Source organism: Poecilia mexicana, unplaced genomic scaffold, assembly GCF_051168715.1.
Source record: "Poecilia mexicana isolate PSO_F unplaced genomic scaffold, ASM5116871v1 scaffold_8, whole genome shotgun sequence".
Classification (NCBI taxonomy): Eukaryota; Metazoa; Chordata; class Actinopteri; order Cyprinodontiformes; family Poeciliidae; genus Poecilia; species Poecilia mexicana.
In genome coordinates this window covers 12571347-12596240 of record NW_028263377.1, presented here as the reverse complement: position 1 = coordinate 12596240, position 24894 = coordinate 12571347, and the positions used below count along the sequence as shown (strand labels likewise).

Sequence of the window (24894 nt, the reverse complement as noted above, 5' to 3'; positions counted from 1 at the left end):
TGTCGATCCTTTTTTAGTTTTTCCTGGATTTCTTTCTTGCATGGAGGAATTGAGAGAAGATGATCTTTGCCAATTATGTGCCAACTTTATCAGTCACTTTGTGTAATGCAATGCATACTGTGGTATGGATAAAGTGCTGTTTTGAATAGTTGGGTTTGGGATTATGCCATGATTATGTGTGAAAACATTTTACACTGAAAAACCAATCCAATTATTCCTTAACTGACTCTCCCTACTCCATTTGAGTGGATGATTCTAGCTACCATCATTGCCAATTGCATTGTCCTAGCTCTTGAACAACATTTGCCTGATGGGGACAAGACACCGCTGTCTGAACGGCTGGTGAGTCAAACTTATATTAGACTAAAACGTGCCCAAAGTTAACAATTTGATTTTGTTCTACATTTTTTATTGTCCTACTTAATTGTAGCTCAGAAATTAGATGCATGCTTTTGAAAAAGCTCACTCAGAAAGCAAGCTCTAGTCTTCTGTGACAAAGCTCCTCGTCGTCATTTTTATTCTCCTGCTGTCGTTTTGTCTCCTTCCGTAGGACGATACAGAGCCGTACTTTATAGGAATCTTCTGCTTTGAGTCCGGAATAAAGATCCTGGCGCTTGGTTTTGCCTTCCACAAGAACTCCTACCTGAGAAATGGATGGAATGTCATGGACTTTGTGGTGGTGCTAACAGGGTAGGTAACTTTAGATGCATGCACACTAAAATGCATCCTTTAAATGCTGAGTCTCTTCATAAAAAAAAAAAACTTACAAAATTCAGAATCATCTTTTCCTTCAGTGTCATTTTGGTCCACTTTTTGTTAGTTTTAACGTCCCAGGATTCACTACACACACGCACGCACGCACGCACGCACGTACGTGTTTGAGTGTCCTTTACCAGCTCGTCTGCTTTAATGAATGGGCCCCATTCTGCGCAAGGTAGAAGTCAGATCACAGAGCTGAGCCGCAGGCAGCCAGTCGCCTGGGTGGCGAACAAATGTCACCTCAGTATACGCTGAGACAAGAACGGGTTGGGAGGACAGATGGAGCAGACGCTGGTGAGGAGGCAAGATGGGAGGTTTAAGAAAAATGGACACATGTTGGTAGTCAAGTAGAAACATAGGGAACAGTTGGATGAGGAAGGAAACAAAGAAAAAAGTGTGTGAAGGACAAAATAAAAGCAAAGTTGAATGTGAACTCTGAGTACGTCTAGAGTAAGAGGCAATAATTTTGTTGAAGGCAACAACAAAAGTGGATTAGAAATGGTGGTACAAAACCAGGGGGGTCCCATTCAGAGCAGGTGACTTTATTTCAGGAGTGAATTGTTAAAACATTATAAAACTTAAATGTTTCAAATCAAAATTAGTTGCACAAGTTGTATTTTCTTTAATCCACAGCGGGCTAAAGTTGTTCATAAATTCTTCTACTGTTTATTCACACCAGTATAAATGTCTGACAGAAAGCTGCAGACAAAACCACATAATTATGTTGCCCTCACCAAGCTTCTGGGAGCTTAACTCAGGCTAATTGTTTGAGTGCCCTTCTTGGCAGAATTAACAGTTCATTACATTAGTTGTTTTTCCAATGTGGACCTAACTTTTAGGTATAACCCACGAATATTCAAGCCTGTGTTGAAGGCTATAAAAAGCAAAAAGCAGAGGTGACATTGTTAGTTGGGATATGCGTACGTTTAACCTCTATGAATAATTTATATTGTATATGAACTAGAGAGAAAAAAAAAACACAGTTATTCCAAACTTTTGCACTTTAAGAAACATTGAAGTCACAAGTTAAACTTTTTCAGTCCGTCCAGGGAAGACGAACATCTTTAATGCACTGCTAAAAAAAAAACCCCAAACAAACAACAACAACAAAAAAATTTCCAACATATGAGGTGTGGTATAAACTTCTGTTCTGAACAACATATAACAACAATTGTGGCATTTTTTGCAGACAAAGTGTCAGGAGAAACAGTGATTGCCATCTGTTGCTCACCTGTTTTCTCTCTCACACTTTGTCACAACCACACAAATACTGTACAGGCACAAATGTTCCCCCCCCCCTCCCCGTCTGGCAGTGCGGTTGTAAGCTTTAACAAGAGCAACCATGACACCAAGCTCCTCTCAGTGTGGCACAACAGAGTCACTGTGAGACAGGCGAGAAGACAAGTGTCAGCGAGACGGCAAGATGCAGCGAGGAAGACGAGGAGGGGGATGAAGTGAGCGGGAAGAGGAGAATTTCTGTGAATGTAAAGTTAACATGAAAAATTCCAACCCCAGGATTTATTAGAAGAAATAATTGGAATTTGAAGTTATTTCATTTCTTCGTCGTGTTTGATCGTTCTGAAGTCAGTGAGATATTATTTTAGATTTTAGATTACAGTCATCCCAGAATGCTCTTTAAGCTCTTATTTCCCAAGTATAAACACCTAAAACAAAGCTGTGCTTGTTATGATTACCGGATGGGCAGAAAAGAACAAACACTGTGATTAAATATAGTCCCAAGTATTAAAATAGTGACCAGCAGTGAAAATGATAACTGGCACTTCAGGTAGTATTTTTTTTTTTTAGTTCAGGTGTGAAAAAGGGAAATTGACAAAAGAATTAGAGGACTAAAAATGAAGTGAAATAGAGGTGTCATTTTTGAAGGGATAGTTAGTTACAAAGAAAATAGGCATAGTGGCGACATTCAAAAGGGAAATTAAAATATGCTCTATGAGTATGTACAGCAATGATAGTATAATTATGTACAGTTATATAATTATACCAGTATAGGTTAGTACAGTTATATTTATTGTTGTAATAATTATTAGCACAATTGAATGACAATAAACTCTGTCTGTGTCTATAATGCATCACCAATTTAAAGAACAAAAACGGATTTGGTGTGAGCATCGTCCTCTCTGTACCGATGTCACTTCCTTTTTTATGACAAAGGTGAATGGTGTGAAGATTTACACACAATGCTGCAGCCATTGTGGGGATGTTTCTGTGATACATTACATATTGTCCACTCTCTCTCACACACACACACACACACACACACACACATATTCTTTGTTGTGCTTTCTTTGAATGGTGGTTCACAGCTCTTTGAAGATAAAAGACTACTTGGCCTTTCTTTCTACCTTTGGTTGGAAACCTTTGATAACATACTGACCAGCGTCCATGCACACACACACACACAGACACACACACACACACTTGGAACTACACATATTTCCATTTCAAACATTACTTTTCATTTTGTACTCAGTATATTAGCTCTTTGAGTTGCTCTTTTTAAAACATTCAAACTCAGAAATGTCACTTACGCCGGAATACAACCATGAGAAAAGTTACACTGTGTAGCCTTTTGGCATGCCATTTAATTTGTGTTTTGTGTTATTGATCGATCTGTTGTAAATTTGCAGAGTGGTTTGAGCCTGGGAATAGGCGAGTTGTTTCTAATTTCTAATATTGATTATTAGTCCAATTACTCTTGGTTTATAGCCATTTTTACCATAAATAACTCCCTCCGCTGTACCTCTGCCTGCAATGTAGTTCCTCACAGAAATGAACAGAGCAATCAGGCGACTATGCTACCTACCACTGATATTAAAGTATTGTAAATATAGACTGTTCAGGATTCTGATAGGCTTGGGAGACGCAGGGAAAAGAGATTGGCATCAATCCCATGGCTGATATTTAAAGATAAAAGTATAATTTTCTTCACTACAGTAAGGACAGTTATAATTTGACCTAAATTACATGTTTTGACTGTGTGTTCAACTAAAAATCAAAAAATTACTTCTTTTTTTTTCTTCATGGCAACTGTGTCACCCATTGCACCTGTGTTGCCCTTAAGGAGTATCTCTCCCAGTTTAAAATGTGTCTGCAGGTTAATGTGAAAAATTGCTGTAATTCCCCATAGCATTAGCATTTGGATAATTAAATACTGTGCAGGCTATTCTACAGGCATCTGCTGCTGTCATTTAACAGATTTCAGCACACTGTACTTTGGATGTTCAAGCGTTCTTTCTTTTTGCTCTGCTTCTATTTTTTTTTAAAGGGATTTCATTAAAAGATGCTAATTTCTTATCGATGTAGTGTGTGACATTCGCCTAAAAGGACATTTACTCTCACACTAAATCCTAAATACTTTATAGTATCATATAAACAGCACAGGAAAAGATATTTTGATAATTTGGAGAAAAGAAGAAATAATTTTGCTTTTGCTGAAAGTGAACATAAACGATTTGCTGCATTAAGTTGAGCTCATCTGAAGGATACATGAATACATCAGCCAATATTATTGTTGGAATTGTGGATATGAATTCTCAATTTTCATTACTTTAGTCTGCCTTTGCCTAAAGTCCAGACACAGAGTTTGTGTTTATTTGTGTTTTGTTTTTTTAAGTTCCACATTAGACAGCCCCTCTGTCTCTCAGGAGCAAAAAAAAAAAAAATTTTCGAAGATTTCTCCAAACAACCCCACCTCCTGCATTTGTACTTATTTTCACCCAGTGTGTTTTACCTCGCGCCCATTTGCCTTGTGGATCTGTGTGCAGGTGTTCACATGCCTGTGTCTATCTGTTGTTGTTTCCCAAATGCGCATATTTAAACACAGAAGAGGACAGGGGGGAAAAAGAAAAGCAGAAATCAATCTGGCTCCTCCCTTGGCCCTGTTTCCAAGGTGATACAAAGATTCTATCAATGAGCCGATGTACCTGTTGCCATGGAAACATTTATGAATGAGATAGGGTCCTGTAACCGTGGAGACGGTGTGAATTAGGAACTGCTTCGTCGGTGTGACACTGTCAGTGACAATGATGCTGTTTGGGAGCTGAATTTACATCAGTGTTGTTTTCATCATATTTTCTCGCTATGATCACATCTATTGTCTTTAAGTGTGTTTTCATTGAACATACTATTCTGATGCCATAGATGTGCTTGTAGTTGTATATTTTATTGTTTTTTTTTTTTTCTTCAAAATTTTATCCTCTGTGATGGAAACACAATAGCCTGGTCGTTGCCTTCCCATGCAATTTTGCTCGATTCTCATCTGATCTTCCTTCAGTGTTCCGCATTTTTCTCATTCGGCTCGATTTCTTCGGTTGAGTTTCAGCCGTGCCAATCAGCAAACTGAAGGAGGAGTTGTGAATGACTGACATTGATTTTCCACGGTGTTTCAGCCTGGCAAAGGGAGCTGAGCAAGTGAAGGAAGCCATTCAGGCCATGTTAGCAACTCTTGAGCAATTAAAGTCTGAGCAAGATATTTTATTGCTGCCAAAGATGTTGTGGCTTTGTTCCCAGCTGGGTTGTTTACAGTGCACACAATTTCTGATAAGCTTCAAGCTGGCGTGTTACATACATCACAACCAAACGTTGGCAGTTGGGTAAAATAATATCCAATTATTTAAAACTTCAACAGAGTATACGCTTCCAGCAAGCAGTCGTTTCTAGTCTGGAGTCCAGACCCAGTGTACAAAGCAAAGCATAGAAAAAGAGTCTGGTTTATTCCACACTGAAAAGGGTCTGGCATTGTGTCTGCTGTCAGCGTACCTTATGTTTGTAATTTTGTGGGGGGTTTTCTCCCAGTGCAATGCTGACTAAGAACCCTTCTTTTTTTAGCCACATGAAATTTATTTCCCCATTTATTGTTATTTATTGCATGTAAAAGTAATTTTAACCTTGTCTGGAACACTTTCCATCAAAGGCGAGACATTGGCTGGATGTTCATCTGTTACATTGCTGTGAAGAACTTTCGACTATTTCTCGTTTGCAGAATTATTTTCAATTCACTGAAGGGTTTAAAAGCATTAAACCTGCAGTGTATAACTTTAAAAATCAAGTTCCTCTGCCTCCTACTGTCCTTTGTAGCTAATCAGACCCAGGAGCAGGGTCTTAGTGCTGTCAGTCACACCCCTGCTCCTGAGCTCATTCCCCACATGAGAGCCTGCTGTGAACCCTCAGGCTAGTGAGCATGGTCACCGATAATGACGGATAAACAGTCTTTCTTCAACAATAAACTATTAGCACACTGGACAGCACATGGTTGACAACACTAAGGCCTTCCTACTTATCCACAACAGTGTATCTAAAGTAAATAGTACATTTTGAATAAGCTGGAATATTTCTTCAGCATCGAGTCAATGATGTCTTATGCCATTTGTTGTTTAATACTCCCTTCATATTGTCCTGCATCTTCCTTCCCTTTCAGTTATATGAAACTAATTAAGGGATTATGTAAATAACGGTCCACTGCTGACTTTTTGTTTTACACATGCAATACTTCCACAATGGAATAAAAGGAGACTTTCTCAGTTTTGCTCTAAAGCAACCACTCTTGATTTAATTCAGGTGATCCATTCTGTCTTGACCCAAGGTAGCTTGACCCATCCAATATGGCTGCCTTCCATGAAGGTCATCTTTGTTTTTGTTTTGTTTTTCCTGAAATCAGTGAACCGGTTGGCTGCACACACTGTCTGTCATTGCTTCACAAGTTGGCTGTTCCAGATCTGTCACTACGTCCTTACCATGCAGATTCATTGTAAAAGAGGCTGTTGTTTCAATGGTAATTAAAGAATCAACATGCCGTTCTTTAATTACCATTGAAGAATTACCACTTTTGGTAACCAAACCATTCTTGGATCTCTACCAGTGCAGACCATTATACCAGTGCTATCTCAAGTGGCATTTCTGTTCACCCACTGACTCTTAGGTAAAGTTGCTTTTCCTTCTTTCTAAATGTGATGTATTCTAATCGGAGCATAGTGGGCAGAGTTCAGAGTCATGATTAACTTTCTGCTGTGTCACTTCCCATCTTTTTGGAACAGAGGAAAGCAGAAATGTGTTAGAGCAATATGATGAATGAGAGAGAGAGACAGAAGTGGGAAGTACGGATGATTCACAGAATGCGTCAGACAGAAGGACTGACTGGAAGTCTATCAGCACCCAGGAACACCTTAACCTTCTCAAGCTGTTAACTTTGATGATCGGTGTTGATAAAGGTGCTATAGCTCACACTACAATGTGCTTACTGTGTAGCATGACTGAGAAAATTAAAATGTGTCTCAAACAGACAAAATAAGAAAAAGAGTCATTCAGACTATCTGGTAGTACCTCCCTTTGTATCTGTTTCCAGCCCTCTTTTTTCATCTTTCCTTTTCTTTAGCACTCCCTCTAAAATCTGGATACAGAGCAGTATCTCTCCCTCATCCTGATACACTTCTCTGTCTTACTTTACTTGTCAGCTCTATTGATTGGTTTGGCTCTTACAAGATTTACATACAGTGCTCATCCAGTTGTTTGTAACGGCCTTGCTGGGGTTGTGTGTGGATGAAAGGGAATGTGAGAAACACAGAGTTTGATTGACAGTGACAAGCCCGACTGGCTCGAATATTGATTTGCCATGAACACATCTGAGCATTTATCTTTTTTGCTTTCAGGATTCTGTCCACTGTGGGCTCAGATTTCGACTTGCGGACCCTTCGGGCTGTGAGGGTATTGAGGCCTCTCAAGCTGGTGTCCGGTATACCTAGTAAGTCGATACCTATTATTGGAACGATGCAAACTTTTTCAAGTCTCCAACTTTATCTTGGAATTACTTCTTTGATGAATTTTGAAGACTATGAGCTGTTCTTTTTTAAAAAATTCATTGTTGTTTTAGTTGGTTTTAAGGACTAACAGGCCTTAAAGTCAGTGTTTCATGCTGATTCTGTTTTTTTGTTTTCTTGAGATGAATGTTGTTAGAATTGATTATGACATTAAAGTTGCACAACATGCTATTTTACATTAAAATGAAAGGCTGTTTTACTTAGTTTTTCTGAGGAATCAGGGTCAACTTGTATCCTCTCTATTTCACGACCCAATTTACGTCAAAAGGTGACAACAGAATAAGGAAGGGTCGGTTCAGGGCACAGTGGTTAGCCATAAGGCTCAGTGCAAAACCAAAAAAGTAAATTTTTCAACTTAGAGGCACCATGAAAAGAAGAATCAGATGCTTTCAGTTGTCTGAAACTCCAGATGTATTCATTGATTTTTCTCAGTCACAGTTTTACAACTTTTAGTTTTATTCTCTTCTGGACTGACTCTTATATGAGGTTCACAAATTTATGAAAGTGAAGCATTTATTATGCACGTTGAATGCAGCTAACCAAAATGTTAGTATTAGGAGAATGACAATGAGGAGTTTGGTTCTTTATGGAAAAGATCTTTATTGTGATCCGCAGTGAAAGTCATTCAGCAGATCAGATTTTGAGCCTTGTGGAGAGGATATAAAAAACGTTATTTTGGCTGGTACTTCAGTTCAGTTATGAAGCAGCATTTGTTAAATATAGACTACAGGAACATGTTTAGAGGTGCCCCTGGAAACATCTGAAATTCTGCTGCTGCATATCCAGGAGACTGACGAGTGCTGTCTTGATGGATCAGATCGAAAGCACAAAAGTGATACATCTGGACCTGATAGTCATTTTCAAGTAGGAAATAAAAATCGTGTTGCACAAAAATAAGTGTGTTTCTGCTGTGCTTTTCAGGCTTACAGGTGGTGCTCAAATCCATCATGAAGGCCATGATCCCCCTACTACAAATTGGCCTGTTGCTTTTCTTTGCCATCCTCATGTTTGCCATCATCGGTCTGGAGTTCTACATAGGCAAATTCCACAAAACCTGCTTTGACAACCACACAGGTGAAAATGTCCTTGTGATGAATACATATTATAGTTCATTCAGGTCTATAAGAAATAAAAGTAATACCATTGTATGCACGACATAATGACCTGTCACTATTTTTGTTCTTTTATGAATTCCCGCTTCCGCCCAAAAACAGGTGAGATCCGGGAAGAGTTCCCATGTGGCGAAGAACCTCCATCCCGGGAGTGTCCAAATGGCACCGTTTGCAGGGGGCGCTGGTTGGGACCAAACTTTGGCATTACCCAGTTTGACAACATCCTGTTTGCTATTCTCACCGTCTTCCAGTGCATCACCATGGAGGGCTGGACAGACCTGCTCTACTATGTGCGTACAACCAAGCAGAATGTTTCAGTTTTTTTGTTTTTTTTACTGTGTTGCCATATGGCTTCATGTTGTTCAGGTCAACCCACTTTATACAACACGGCAGTGAAGCAGTACCGTTGGCAGAGTTTAAGACCGTGACGTGAAGCTACCACCGTGCTCAATTGTTGAGTCATTCTTCCTGGGTTTGAAAGGTCACAATGACTGCTCCAGACATGTCTATTTTTATTTTGCCAAATTTGCTCAGTCTTTGCCTCATCTGACCATTGCACCTGTCTCCAGTTGGACTTGACTTATCTACGTGGACTAACTTTAGACTTCAGTTGAACTTCTTGTCAGTTTTGAAGTGGGGGCTTCTTTCTTAGCCAGTGTCGTCTCATTATATAGGAATGCAACACTGTCTTCAGTGTGGAGAAGAATACTTTCCAGTACAGGTAAATCTAAAAAAAAAAAATTATATTGTGAAAAGATTTTTAGTCACTCATTTTAAAAAGTGAAATTAATATATTATATGGATTCGTTGCACATAGCGTGAAACATTTCAAGCTTCTCTTTCTTGTCATTTTGGTTAGCAAGACTTATAGAGAGTGATTGCCCAAAAGTCAGTCTCACTGAAATTTTGATATTTTATAAAGTAAGTAAAAACAGATGTGTTACACAGGAATATCACTCTTGTTAAAAGTATGTTGTTGTTTTTTTCCCCTATGTACTTAATTCTCGATCTTGGGTTCTTTTGCACAAACTACTGCATCAGTGCGGTGTGGCGTGGAGACAGTCATCCTGGGTGACTGGGTGAGGTGTATTGAAAGCCCTGGTCACTTTCATCGCAGCCTTCAGGTCATCAGTATTGTTCAGTGCGGTGGCTCTCCTTTTCCTTTTGACAGCACCCAATAAATCCCTGCAATGTGGGCAGGTGCCAAGACCTGCTGGGAAATAAAATCAGCATCTCCACGCAGCCTGTCAGCAGAAGCATGAAGTGCTCTAAAATTTCCTGATAGATGGCTGTGTTGACTGTGGACTTCGGTGAACACGATGAAGCAACACCAGAGGGTGACGTAGCGACCTCTAACCTCACTGACAAATGTTCAAGCAACGAAGAATCTGAGCCGCTTTAATTTTACTCCAGACTCTGGGACCTTGATCTCCAAATGAAATGACTTTGGACCACCGAGAAAGAGTCCATTTCTTATTCTCCTCCTCAGTCCAGCTAAGACGCTTCTGAACTTGTCTCCGGTTCAGGAGTTTCTTGAGACCAAAATTGCGACGTCGGTAGCCCACAAAAAGGATTTGTGTCATGGGGTGTGGTTTTAAGGTAGGGCCCCGATGCGAGAGCCGAGAGTTGATGATGAATGTTTAATAAAATAAGGTGACTGAAACTTTAAAAAAAAAAACAATGGAGCCAAGACAGAACAAAAACCATAAATCCAGAGAAACAACCAGCAAGGAGAACACGGAGAGATTCCCTGTTTCTGCTGCACACACTTTTTCTCTTCCACTGAACTGTCTATGAATATTCACTCTGTGAACAACTGGCCTCTTTAGCAATGGCCTTTTGAGGCTCATCCTCCTTGTGGAGGGTATCTGTGACTGTCTTCTGGACATCTGTCAAGTCAGCAGTCTTCCCCATGACTGTGTTGCCCAGAGACCCAGACAGCATCGTTTTTTTTCACAATATTATCATTTTCTGAATATCTTTAACATATAATTTTTTTTTAGCTGACCTGTTTATCATTTGCTGAGTGTTTCCCCTTTCCTCAACTTTCTATAAGATTTCCTTTCATGAGGTTGAAAGTGTTTGGGTCAGATGGCTGATCTTTAGACACAAATAGGTGTTCCAACAGAAAATGTATATCAAATACACATCACAACGAGACTTGGAACAAATAAAGTATGTTAACATCAGTCTTCCTAAAACCCTGTTCCCCAGCCCTGTTCAAAATTCATGGACAATGCTTAAAGTTGAGTCTATACCCTCCTGACTACCAGTAGTTCATTTTTGTCCTCTGTAGAGGACATTTCTAAACTTGAATATCTCCCACTCCCTGCATTCTACTGAATTAATTCCTTTTGGTATCTGGAGAGGACATTTAGGGCTTTTCAATGATACCACATATGAAGGGGTGGGACTTTTGTTCGTATCTTTTTCTAATACATAAAAATTGTGTTCATCAGTAATAACACATTCTATGGGACGAGACAAAGTAAGTGCATAAAACCTTTTATTACCTTACGAAGAATGTGGGATTTAAAAAAAATGGTGATTGGACAATATTTTTTTTCCTGGTAGTCAGGAGGATATTAGAAAACCAGGATATTTAAATACATTCTGCCAAAGTGACGGCAAATATGTAGACAGAATTTTGCTCTATACTTCTTTTTGCGTGAAAACGACAACTCCGTCTTTTGCTAATTGCTACTCAGTGTTTGCTATGTCTGTTTGTTCTAATCTTTCTCCCCTCCATCCCTCTGCTGCTCTCCCCTGTCTGTTGCACTCTCTCGTCGTGCCTCTCCTTCCCGATGCTGCTCCATATTTAAAAGAGCCTGTTCAGTCCAAGTTATTCTTGCAGCTGCTGAGGAAGAGGAGCAATAAAAGTTTAATGGCAGAAAAAAAAAGGTCTGCAGTACTCTGAGTACACAGCAGTAGCAGCGGCTTGCATGCAGGTGGTAGGAATGAGGGGGGAGATGGGTGACTTGAGACTGGGAGACGACAGTCCAAGGCAGAAAGAGTAAAAGAAGACATTTCCGGAAAGGCCAATCAGTGATAATGAGGGGATGGGAATGGATAAAGAATGGGAGGTGTGCAGACATAAAAAATACAATAATTTGGAGTGATTAGATATGGTTTAAAAACATTATGGACACAAGAAACGAAGGCTCTAATGAGAATAAGGAAAACAGTTCCCTAAACCGGAAAATGTCAGGAGCAGAGATGGAACAAGAAAAGCATTTCTTATATATTATTTACTTTGACAGTGCAGCTAAATAGAGTGGCAGAGATGCATTTACTTATTAAGATGACTTCAAGCACATTCATGTCATTCTGGTGTTTCTGCTTCTACGGCATATGGAGCGTTACATTTGGAAGCCTACTCTTAGCAGGTTGATTTTCAGGTAGTAAAAGTCACTTAAGTTTGTAATATCAAAAGTATAAATGTATCACATAAAAATCCTTGGAACAACTTTTTATTTCAAGCTGAACTGGGATTCCAGTAAACACGTCATCAACATCAATTCTCTGTTTTAGTTCACTTATTATATCTGTTTCTCTGCTTTGCCACCTAAAGTCTACTTTGAAATATTTCATATGTGCCTCATTTCTGTAATTATCTAACTGTTTAATAGTTGATTTTGTTGGTAATCAGCCGGACACGTGACATATCCGTTGGCATAAACCAGTAAAAGGAGCAGAGAGCAAAACACAGACTACTCTGCAAATTGTCTGGGTGTGTGTTTCCAGAGCAACGACGCCTCAGGGAGCGCATGGAACTGGATGTATTTCATCCCGCTTATCATCATCGGCTCCTTCTTCATGCTCAACCTGGTGCTTGGCGTGTTGTCAGGGTAAGCGTGGAAGTTTATGTCACATCATAGCCAATGTACAATGCAATTAGCTAATTTTCCTAAGCTGGATCAATGTTGTCCGCAATAAAGTTGTCATTTTCTTTTGTGTTTCTCTCTTTAGGGAGTTTGCCAAAGAAAGGGAGCGTGTGGAGAACAGGAGAGAGTTCCTGAAGCTCAGACGACAGCAGCAGATTGAGAGGGAACTCAATGGGTACCTGGAGTGGATCTGCAAGGCCGGTACGGAGAGTTCACCGCACGCGCTTCACACGTCTTGGAGAAAAATGAGGCCATCCGAAAACCTCCCTTCACCTGAAATTATTCCATCAAAAGAACGTTTGGTTTCATCCTTTGGCAAACAACAAACTGGAATCTCGCTTTGTACGATTTCAATAGTTCGTCACAGAACGATATTCAACGATAATGTTACATAGCAAGGTGTAATTTACTTTTGCCGTTTTAATAGATTCTGTATTTGTTGATCTAAAAAAAAAATAATTTTATTATTTCATAATAGGTAAGAGCGATTTATCAAAAAATAAATACGCAACACTTTAATTGAAGTGCGTAGTCAATTGACCAAATTAATTGTGTGATTCTTCCGATTCCTGATTACATTACACTCAATGTGTAGCAGATGCTTATGGGAAAGAGGGATGGGATGGAAGGCTTATCATCAGAAAGAGAAAAAGAAATAAAAATGGAAACAGACGTTTGAGTTTCTTAAACAGTTTTCACCTGCGTGAAAACTGAAAGGTACGGATAAATAACCCAAGGCACACAGTTGTCGTTTTTGTTTGATGTTGAGTGAAATCACTCATATCTGACAGCATTGATCCTTTGTCACATGTGTCTTTGGAGTGAAGTCAGAGCAGCAGGCACACACAGACACATGATTTTACTTTCATATTCAAGATCCACAGTTTCAAATGTTTGTTATATGTACAAAACAAACAAGTTTCTCTCTTAGTTACTTTTTGATATTTTTAGTCTTCTTCTTAGTGTTAAACTGATGCTCGGCTTGATTTTGCTGCTGTTACGCCAAAACGTGAAGATATGTTTGACAGTAACAGTTTCTCTCTTTGTTTTGTAGAAGAGGTCATCTTGGCAGACGATGAGAATGAAAATGATTATGATGGTACGTAATAACGCTGCGCACATATTACTGAGCTTTTCCAGTCTGTAAACCACGCATTTCAACATGAGTTTTATTGGCTTAAAAAAAAGTGTTATCTTGCCACAGGTTCTCGTAGAAGAGCTACAAAAAACCATAAGAGCAAAGCGGAGCTCCTCAATCCAGAGGAAGGAGAGGGAGATCTGGCACTGGGTAAGTTATGTCCTGTCTCACTTAATCTGTCTCAAGCACACACAAACCTCAGGTACACAGAGATGGTATCTTATCTTGCATTTCAGTATTATCTGACCACCGTCTCTTCCCTTCTTCTGCCCTTTGCTTTTCTGTCTTCTTCTGTACGGCTGTGTTCTTCCTGGTATTACATTTCTCCCTCCATGCCGTCTTTTTCCCCCCGTCTTTAACAAGACGTTATTGTTTCAGTTCAGTTTTATGTCTTCGGATCTTCTTGCAAAAGAGAGTGACCTTAAGTTTCATTCTACATGCCTTAGTTGTAATGTTACATTTCCCAGTACTTCACAATCTGGGTTTAGATCAAATCCTGTTCATGCACGGTAACACTTTTTAGTTAGATTTAAATCCAAACCTGAATTATAGAAGACCTCCAGAAGGCTTGCAACTGTAAGTGCCAAATTTGCAAAAAGGCTAAATAAAAGAGGTAGTTCTGCAACGTGTTGACTTTAGAAGGCTGAATAGAAACAGATGCCACACTTTTTACTTTTCTAAACTAACGCGTCCTTCTACTCTCACTTCACAATAAACTTTCAGGGGCAGTTTATTGTAAACGGACAAAACGTCAAAAAACGTTACTGAATTTGCTAATCAGTAACGTTAAAAATATATACATTGTTCAGAATTTGCCACCCAACAAAACAATCTCTATGTTCCTTTTAGTCAAAGAATCACTGAAGCATAAGGTTAATGTTTATTCCTGTGGTCATGAATGATTTTACTGTGACCTTATATTGGTTTCATGACTACCCTAGAGGTTATACATTTATTATTGATGTACTCTATGTTGCCCTTTTACTTATGAGAGCTGCACGTTCAAGTGAAGTGATTTGTGTACTGGTTAAATTGTTTACCTCTTGATTAATATTCTCCAGGTTCACCGTTTGCTCGTGCCAGTCTGAAAAGCTCCAAACTCGAAGGCTCAACCTCCAAGCGGCGGGAGCGGCGGTTTCGCTTCTTTGTACGACGAGTCGTCAAGTCCCAGGCGTTTTACTGGACCGTGTTGTGTTTGGTGGGCCTCAACACACTGTGTGTGGCTGTAGTGCACTACGACCAGCCTGAACCACTTTCAGATTTTCTATGTGAGTAGGAGGGAACACAAGCTCTCTTTATGTACAAGATTATCCCCGCAAACACACAAATGCTGCCATCACAGCTTTACAGAAAGGAAGTGGGTTAGCACATTTTTTATTTATTTATTTTTTTCTGTAATTTGGCTAAATCCATGAAAAAGCTGACATAGCCATCAACAAACAAGTATATCCAGAAGTAACCAGGAGCTGCATATCTGAATCTGCATGTATATCATATACATGCAGATGTAAACTGCTGACCATCGTTTTAACTAGGCTCTACCTTTAACACTTTCCTTCCCACTTCATGTACCTGAGATAAATCCACTATGCAGACAAATTGGTTGGCTGACATAATCTCTCTCAAATTTTCTTTGCACCAAAGCTTGGAAATCAGATCAAAACTTTGCCATTTTAAAATTTAAAAATGTATATTTTTTTTTACTGTTTTCTTCCATCTGCAGTTTATGCTGAGTTCATCTTCCTGGGGATTTTCCTGACTGAGATGTGTGTTAAAATGTACGGCCTCGGAAAACAGGCCTACCTCAACTCCTCCTTCAACTGTTTCGACTGCATTGTGAGATCCTGCGTTGCACTGAAAAACTGAGAAATTGTTCAAACGTTTAAGTGAAAAAGCAACTCACATTTGTAAATGCAAAATGTGTGTATAATGTATTTATTTACTTATTCATTTGTATATTTGCACTAGGTGATTTGTGGCAGCATATTTGAAGTGTTGTGGTCAATCATCCAACCGGGCACATCGTTTGGCATCAGCGTGCTACGGGCTCTCAGGTTATTAAGAATCTTCAAAGTCACCAAGTGAGTCAGAGAAATATTATCCCTTACCATCTAAAAATGACACAACTTCCTGTTGCCGTCACCATTAAGCATAATTTATTACACACTTCCTCTCTCCAGGTACTGGGCATCGTTGCGTAACCTTGTCGTCTCTCTTCTCAATTCCATGAAGTCCATCATCAGCTTGCTCTTCCTGCTCTTCCTCTTCATAGTTGTCTTTGCCCTTCTGGGCATGCAGCTCTTCGGAGGACAGTCAGTGCTGTTTTCTTGCCTTTCTCTCTCTCTCTTTCTCTCATAATTGACCTCATTTGCTGCAGTTTTCCGCCAAGAGACAGCTTTCTGTTAATTGCTGGTTTCTGAGTAATCTTTTAAAATTGTTTTTGAAACATAATGAGCTTTACTTGTGAGACAGATATGTTTTTACTGCTATTTGTTGTGTTTTTTATATTTTCTTTTTTCTTTTTCTTTTTTTCTTTTTACCTCCTACTAGGTTTAATTTTGAAAATGGCACCCCTCCGACCAATTTCGATACCTTCCCTGCAGCAATAATGACGGTGTTTCAGGTGAGCGGAGGCAATATTCTGAAAGAGGAAAGACGGGAGGGAGGGAAAACGATTGGAAAAACTAGTTTTTATCGGGCTTAACAATTTGCTCATAAACATACAGTATAAAAGGAAGAAACTACACATCCCTATGTTACAGAAAATACTTTTTCTGGTACCATTCCCAGGCAACCAATGGGTATGTAGATAGCATCTGGTGGTTGATTAAAATAAAATGCAGTGACCACAAGGAGAGTGTTTCTGAAGACAAATCTGGATCCTTATCCAGTCTATTGGCCAGTTACTAAAATAAATGAGCTGCTCCGCATATTATAAATATGACCCCAGGGAGTCGTAGATTACAAATTAGGAGTTCTCAGAAGCTCTGATCAGCATGAAAAGAAAACTACATCATTTGAAAATGCTTTGGTTCCTATCATTTTATGCCACTTGCTTGGTATATCAATAAGTTTGCCAACAGTGACTTGTAGTCTCTCTCTAAAAGCTGTTTCTTAAAATTGGCTATATATATATATATATATATATATATATATATATATATATATAGATAGATATTTAAAAATTCAAAAATATTCTTCAAAGAAAAGTTGAATCTATGTTCTGGTCATTTTCACATCTTTACAAGGGTTGCCAATAAATGCGACTGAGCTTTGTGTGTCATATCCGTGAATCTTGGAGTAACTTTGTTGGATTTTGTGTGTCTGTGTAACAGATCCTCACTGGTGAGGACTGGAACGTGGTGATGTATGACGGCATCCAGTCTCAGGGTGGAGTTCAGAAAGGGATGGCCTTCTCTGTCTTCTTTATTGTTCTCACTCTTTTTGGCAACTGTATCCTTTGACGGGAATGTGGTGAAGAAACACATAAGCACATCAATCCCTGAGCTAAATACTGACAGTTATACTTAATAAATACTTAATATAACCTGTCACTTCGTTATAAAGATGTGGTTTGCTGTTTGTTTATGGGTGTATACTGTATTGTACTCTTTTGTGATGCCAGAGGAGTTGTATTTTTTTTAACTCTGTGCTTAGACACATTGCTAAATGTGTTCTTGGCCATCGCTGTGGACAATTTAGCCAATGCTCAAGAACTGACCAAGGTAAAGTACTTCCCAGTTTTCTTGACACTTTATATGAGTTCCTTACTTTTAAAACCAGAGATTTTATTTTATTTTTCTTTACGGAGAGGGTTGTTCTGTTCCACTTATTTGCACTTTCAGTTTCTCTTTGTTTCACTTACGTTGTGCTTGATTTTCATCTATAATCCTTTTTCTGCAGGATGAGCAGGAAGAAGAGGAAGCTGCCAGCCAGAAGATTGCCCTGCAGAAAGCAAAGGAGGTGGCTGAAGTCAGCCCGTTGTCAGCCGCCAACCTCTCCATTGCAGCGTGAGTTTTTGTCATTGCCACTATTATGTCTTTTCTTTTAGCTTTTCCATCTGAATGTCAAGAATTTTTACAGGAGAATTTACTTTATTAGTATTTTCCCTTTTCCCCCCTCCCATTTTAGTTGATAGGGATACACTTGGTTGAAAAATGTAATTTTGTGCTGAGGCGGGCATATGATTACTGCCTTGTCTTCTTTATGTCATTTCATTTGTCTGTTTTGGTTGTGTCTTTTTACATCTGTTTTTTGCTTCTATTGGTACTTTGACTAGCTACTAAAATTATCCGCTGGGACTGTGTGCTTGGCTTGGAATCTGCCTGTATTGTTTAATTGAATTTTCTTTTTGCAAAGTGCCTTTAGACGACATGTATTCTGAATTAGAATGATATAAATGCAATTAATTCAACTGAGCATATATAATAAGTCTGTCATACATAAATGCAATAGGTTTTTCTTTGTTGATCAATTTCTTGTACAAACTAACTGGTTCTTCACCAAGGAGGAGTTGAAGTAAGAGAGAATGCATTGGTCTCGATGTAAGGCAGCTTACCAGAGCCAAACCCAGTACGGCACATTGCCCGATTGCCTGATAAAACACACACACACACACGCACACACACACACACACACGTTGCTCTGTGCCAGTTCTCCTCAAGCCAGATAAGTCTTTGATCTCTTCTCTCTGGATACACAGGGGTCTTTCCTTTTGTTACTGATAAAGTTCACACAGTCCCACTTGCACACACTCTGTCACACACACAAACTCACACCACAATATGGTCAGCACAACAGGGAGACCACACACATGACAGGTGGACACTGACCATACTCCTCTGATGCCTTAGCCTCTGTAAATATAGTATCTGACTGTTGTTTAGTCCATTATTTCATAAGTTATGGTTATTTCTTTAATTTCCACAGATCTGCACTTTCTCTGTAAGCATATGTGTATTTGTCTTAGTCACAGGCATTAAATGTTTTGCCTTTGTTTCAATTGCATGCAGAAGCTCCAGCCTATCATTCAGCTTCTAGGAACGTTTCCCAATATATGTAGTTAGAAAGATAAAAACTTCCACCTGTGACACCTGATTAAGGCCATATGTTGCAAAATAAGACTGAATTTGTAACTGAGAGGATGTTCAAGTCTTATTTTAAATTTTAGAACAGAAGGTTACTTCGAGTTTTCAATTCTGCTTGAAATCCCAAACTTGTGAAAGGATTTGGGAAATCTATTGAAATTCCTCCTCGAAACAGACCTTCCCTTTTCCAAGCAGGGATTTTCAACATGGGGTCACCACTGATGCATACAGAATCTTTTAAGAAGATATTCTGCGGTCGTCTCAGAAAGAAGGCTACTGTGAAATCTACATAAAACCCTGCAAAACAACAGCATGACGACAGAGTGCATTTTTATGTTCAAAATCAAACCATCATAGTGGAATGCACAAACGTAGGCAATAGCCATAATTTTCATGTTCATCATCTGGGAGCTTAATTATATTCTACTTAGCATGAAAGCATATTAAATTACACACCGTAATAAAGTCAGAATGACAAATGTATTTTGCTGTGTATGACTTTTTAATATTATTTGAATATCGCAACTAGATAGAACATGGACGCACGCTTCAATAGACACTATGTGATTTTTTTTTCTATTTTAAATCCTTGCATCCTCGCATTAAATGATGGTGGGAGGCATGCCGCATAAGGACATTTTGAATATCACAAAAAGCCCAGCGTTGCATAAATGGCACAGATTTTGATTGAGAGGTGGAGCAGACTGCTGACTCAGTGGTTTGGGTGACTGTTTAATGTGCATTTTGTATTGTGTCTCTATGTAAAGGATTGCATTCCAAAATGTCAAAATTTCTTAAAAAAAAAAAAAAAAAAAAAAAGCAAAGCAAATTGGCATTTATGAAAATGAAACGCTTTTCTGAATTAATATCTGCAGTGCAATTTTTCTGAGTTGGCTCAGTCTTTGCTATGGTGGACACGTCACCAATTTTGGAATAAAATCCTTCTGTTATTTTGTGCCATTTCACTCACCAGCTGTTTCCCTCCTCAGCAACAAAGTACACAGTGAGTGTCACAACGCATCCGACCCCTTTCTGGACTGGTATTTATTTATTTGTTAATTCATTTCTGAATTCCTTCTGTTTGACTTTACAACCATTCCTTGTTTTTTTTTTTTCTTGTTTTTTTTTTTTAGAACAGCTTCCTTTCCTTTCTTACCTTCGTTATTTAACTTTCCTTTAAAACTGACATTTCAGGCTTTCGTTAGCTGCTTTTACGTTGGCTTATTTGTGTTACAGGTTCTTTTTTGTTGTTGTTGTTGTTGTTGTTGTTGTTGCCTGCTCCACGCAGCACTGCTATTGCTTTACTGTGGTTGACTGCTGGCCCTAAGAGACAATGGAGTAAACGTTTGTAGTTTTGGAGGGTAAGAAAGGAGGTGGTCACTAATAACTCATTCGGTCAACTCAGTGGCGATTCTGGGGGCATAGCTTTAATGATCTCACTTTGGTTGATTGCTATTTCAAACTCTGTGTTCTGTGGAGTTGTTAACAGTAGTTGGTCTATTACCTGCAGCAGACAACATTCAAAGTTCTGCCGTTGTGGAAAATCATGAAAATATGGAACAGTGAGTTGAGGTAGTCAGAAACAGTCCACCAAATTTGGGCGATTGGACGAATTTAATCAAACATCGATGATAGTCTGAGCCCACCGGTTGTTTAAGAGCAATTTTTGAGGGGGGACAATGAGTGACATCTTGGTTGATAACAATGCTTTGTTTAAGCCAAAAGATGCAGGCCACGGAAAAAAAGTTTTCATGTAGTTTATAAGGATGCGCACAAGCTCTTTCCAGTGGCAAGCAAAGCTTTTATTTTTCCCCGAGAGTGCCTCCAAGTGCGGCGGTGATTTATTTCCTCAAACTTATAACAGAAGAGCAGAATGACAGCATACTATGTTCAGAAAATACATTTATTTAAATAATAACCACCATGATGGGGGAGAAAACAGTCAAATCATGTTTGTGGGTTGTTCCACCATTTATCCGTCTTACAGACTCTCATCTAAGTATGAAACAACAAATATAAAATTTAACAAAAATAAAAAAAAGGTCTCTTTTGCGCAGGTGGTTAACAATGTCACCTGCAGTGCTGAAGATTCTTGTTCTTGTGGCTGGGATGCACAGATATATATTTTTTGCCCTTGTGATAGCAGTGGGAAATGTGTTCAGTGCATTTTCCATTTTGCATTTATTGGTTTTGGTACTGTGACAGACTGGCAACCTGTTCAGAGTGTACCCCGCCTCTCGTCCGGAACGTTAGCTGGAGATAGGCACCAGCAACCCTCTCGAACTCACTAAGGGACAAGGGTGTAAAGAAAATGGATGGATGGTTTTGGTAAAAAGCACTTGGAATCTTCTGCTAGTGCAAAGCTTCTTCCAGAGTTTGCTGATAGAGCTACAGCACCTGGTTATAGCCTAGCTAGCACAAACCAGAGTACCCAGAGAGAACCAACGTGCATCGGGAGAATATGCAAACTCTGTGCAGCAAGATCCCACACCAGGATTCGAACCTAGAACTTTGTTACTGCCCCACCGTGCAGTAACACTGAAAATATATGGTATAAAAATAATTTATATTTAAAATTCAGTATATTAAATTAGTATTTCTTTTTCATGAAAATTTAATGTGAAAATGAATGACATATCAAGATTCATCAAGTAGCCTTCGAAGGAACATCTATGAGATATGGCAACTACTTTGGTCTTGGGTCTGCTATCGCTAGATGTTAGCTAGTGTCTCAGTGCCAAACTTATTTATCTTTTTCCAAACTGCAGCTGTCCAGACAGTTTTCTACAACGAGGGTAATACTGACTACTGACAACTACACAACATTTTTTTTTTTTATTTTATTTTATTTTTTTTATTTATTCATTTTACAAATTGCGTGTAAGCAGGTTGTGTCAGTTGTGGACAATAATTTCAGACCTTGCCTCAGATTTATCCTCCACTTGTGTCCACACATGGTTCAGTAAGTAAGGCCAAACTGGCCTTCACTTTGGCAACCTGTGTAGACAGCAGTAGCTACGTTTTGTTGGAACCTCCCCTGTTTTTATAGACCTAACCAAAACGTCCCGTAAATGTCTGTGGGCCCCACTGTGTCATTACGCCCTTGCTACTTTACGTACCTACATTTTTGGTGTTGATTTTCATGTCATCATCTTCATATATTTAAGTGTTATGTTTTCACAAAGTGCAGCCTAGCAAAGGCTCTCGATGCTAACAACGCTCTCTTCTCCTCCTTTGTTTACCTGCAGCAAGGAACAGCAGAAGAACCACAAGGGTGTCAATAAATCAGTATGGGAACAGCGAACCAAAGAGCTGAGGAAGCAGACGCTGGCATCCAGTCGTGAGGCCCTCTATAACGAGCTGGACCCCGATGATCGCTGGAAGGCAAGGACAGGGAGGGAAGAACACAACAATGTAAAGGACCAGGCGTAAATTAGCCCTTAGACTTGTGCTATCAGCGTACACAAGCTGGCTGGCATTATATATATATATATATATATATATATATATATATATATACAATTTGCACTTCAAATCTGATTAGAAAATGAAATGTCTTGTTCTTTAACTCTTCTTTGCTCCCTGTGTTCATTCCTTTCCATCATCTGTTTTTTTTTATATTTTATTTTTGTGTCCTCATATCTTCTTGTAGGTCAACTTCGCCCGTCACGTCCGCCCCGACATGAAAACTCACCTGGATCGACCGTTAGTCGTCGATCCCCGTGAGAACCGAAACAACAACACCAACAAGACCACTGCCAACAATTCGGACCTCTGTATTACCCAGCACCATTCCTCCGACGAGCTCCACAAACAAACGCAGCTGCAAGACCAACACGGTCAAGTAGGAGTGGGAGGCGGGGGTGGTTCGGGCCAACCCAGGGCTCTCCTGGACCGAGGAGAGTCCACTGAGAGCAGGCGGAGTCGCAAAGGTGAGCATCACCACAAGTCTCACGTCCGGTTGGACGCGACAGTCATTCCAGGTCCGGGCTCAGAAGAGAGGCCACCCAGGCGCCATCACCACAACCGGAGTGGCAGTCGAGGGGGAGGGCAGTCGGAGCACAGGAGGACGAGGTCACATCGAAAGAATGCAGAGGACGGGGAGGAGGGTGGAGGAGGAGCCGGAAAATCAGGGAGGCATAAGAGTAAGGGGATGAACGGAGCTGGAGACGGAGGAGACCATCAGGGAGCCAGTGAAGGTGGCGAGAGGAGGCCAAAAAGAAGTCGACATGGCAATCAGTCAGAGGGAGAGGGGAGGAGGATGTGCCAGCACAGAAGGAGGTAAGTATCTCTTCAGTGTTTCCACTGTGCTCTGACGTCCTCAGACCACAAACAAATGCCCTCTTTTTTATTTACTTCTCAGCTTTGGTAATATTTTCATCAGTCCGCCACCTTTTTAATTATTCAATGACTTTTTCCTAGGGATTGCAGTGTCCCAAACCTCTCTACCACTCGACCCATCCAAAAGAGCCTCTCCAGGCAGAATAGCCAGTACAGTGAAGATATGGACAACCTAATGAACACCAAGCTGGTCTCGGGCTCTTCTCCACCTGGCCAAAGTCGTTCTAACCCAGTTGCCAATTACGCATTAGCCCCTGGCTTCGGATCGGCTCTCCATCTTGCTAACAGTGGCACTCATGGAAGTTTAGTCACACTGGACAGCTACGGCAACATCGGCCATCATCGGGCGCACAGTGTGATCAGGCTGCCTCACCCTGACTACACGTCAGTGGACATGCCAATTTTCCCATCTATTAACGCTATTCTTCAAGGTAGGCCAGAAAAAAAACAAAAAACTGCCTAATTGAAAATGAAAAAAAAAAACAAAAAACTACCAACCAATCCCAACCAAAACTTTATTTTCTCGACTTATGATTCAGTCAATAAAAATGCGAACACTGAGCCTCTACCGGCAAAGGAGGACAAGGATGACGATGATGATAAGGGAGGTGAAGGAGGCCCCAGACCCATGCCTCCATATAGCTCCATGTTCATCTTATCCACTACGAACCCGTAAGAGAAGCTTTAAGCACGCATTAATCAAAACTTTGCATGAACAGGATGATACAAATGATGCATTTATTAAACTCTTAAAGTTAGTCCTTTGTTTCAGAAGTAGAAAACATTATGCATAGCAGTTAAACAGGAACCAATGTCGTGTCCTTCTAGCTTTCGGCGGGCGTGCCACTACATTTGTACCCTACGCTACTTTGAGATGTGTATCCTGTTGGTCATTGCTATGAGCAGTATCGCTTTGGCTGCTGAAGATCCTGTCTGGCCTGAATCACCTCGAAACAATGTAAGAAAGTTAACAAACATTTTTCTACCAATTCTGTGGAAGATATTAATGTATGTCACTTTCTTTTTTTATGTTTCCTTTTGTCCCTGGTTTTCCTTCTACATGTTTTCTGGCCTAGTAATTTAAACATCTGACCAGTAATTAAATTATAGTTTTTAGGGAGGACAGTTCAGACGAGTCATCTTTTTTTATTATACAATCATAGTAATTTATTGGGAGTGGAGGGTCATGCAAAACTTTTGAGTTCCTTTTGTCTTAAAGATTTTGTGGATATAGATTTCTGTTTTTTTTTTGTTTTTTGTTTGTTTGTCTGCCTTGGCACAACTATTCTCCTTCCTTAGATCTTTATTTTTCATTCCACAGGTGCTTCGCTATTTCGACTATGTGTTTACTGGAGTTTTCACGTTTGAGATGCTGATAAAGGTAAAACAAACTGTCAAACTAGCATTTTTTTTTTTATTCTATTATTAGTTTCAAGTACAAACCGCATATGAACTGTGTCTCTCTTCTAGATGGTGGATCTGGGCTTGGTCTTGCACCAGGGCTCTTATTTTCGGGACTTGTGGAACATCCTTGACTTTATAGTGGTTAGTGGTGCTCTGGTGGCCTTCGCCTTCACGTAAGTCTCCCTCCTCTCCCTCTCCCTTCCTTGTTCCTGCACCTCATCATGTCCCATTTCTTAAATTCAGCTGTACCTCGGAGTGCAGCCTCTCGTACTCCTCTTTAGCTTTCCATGGTTCTTTGTTTTCCTCTCCATTCCTTCCTGGTGTTCCGTTTTGCTT

At 39.8% G+C, this 24894-nt stretch overlaps 1 protein-coding gene across 3 annotated transcripts in view; it reads left to right on the top strand.

The window, feature by feature from the left end:
• Nucleotides 1–24894, top strand: part of cacna1aa (calcium voltage-gated channel subunit alpha1 Aa) — a 94423-nt gene that overhangs the window by 28452 nt on the left and 41077 nt on the right. For 2 of the 3 annotated variants that reach the window (XM_014997077.2, XM_014997060.2), the window contains exons 2-26: nt 237–342; nt 551–690; nt 7425–7516; nt 8514–8666; nt 8807–8994; nt 12449–12552; nt 12674–12789; nt 13643–13687; nt 13793–13876; nt 14788–14994; nt 15450–15562; nt 15695–15807; nt 15907–16038; nt 16277–16349; nt 17062–17179; nt 17384–17451; nt 17630–17736; nt 19803–19853; nt 22062–22227; nt 22466–23094; nt 23236–23585; nt 23694–23826; nt 23983–24112; nt 24476–24535; nt 24625–24731. In XM_014997077.2, coding sequence (XP_014852563.2) covers nt 237–342; nt 551–690; nt 7425–7516; nt 8514–8666; nt 8807–8994; nt 12449–12552; nt 12674–12789; nt 13643–13687; nt 13793–13876; nt 14788–14994; nt 15450–15562; nt 15695–15807; nt 15907–16038; nt 16277–16349; nt 17062–17179; nt 17384–17451; nt 17630–17736; nt 19803–19853; nt 22062–22227; nt 22466–23094; nt 23236–23585; nt 23694–23826; nt 23983–24112; nt 24476–24535; nt 24625–24731 — 3585 coding nt within the window. Of the gene's footprint in view, nt 1–236; nt 343–550; nt 691–7424; nt 7517–8513; nt 8668–8801; nt 8995–12448; nt 12553–12673; nt 12790–13642; nt 13688–13792; nt 13877–14787; nt 14995–15449; nt 15563–15694; nt 15808–15906; nt 16039–16276; nt 16350–17061; nt 17180–17383; nt 17452–17629; nt 17737–19802; nt 19854–22061; nt 22228–22465; nt 23095–23235; nt 23586–23693; nt 23827–23982; nt 24113–24475; nt 24536–24624; nt 24732–24894 lie in introns of all 3 variants that reach the window. The other variant, XM_088008270.1, reaches the window with a different exon arrangement.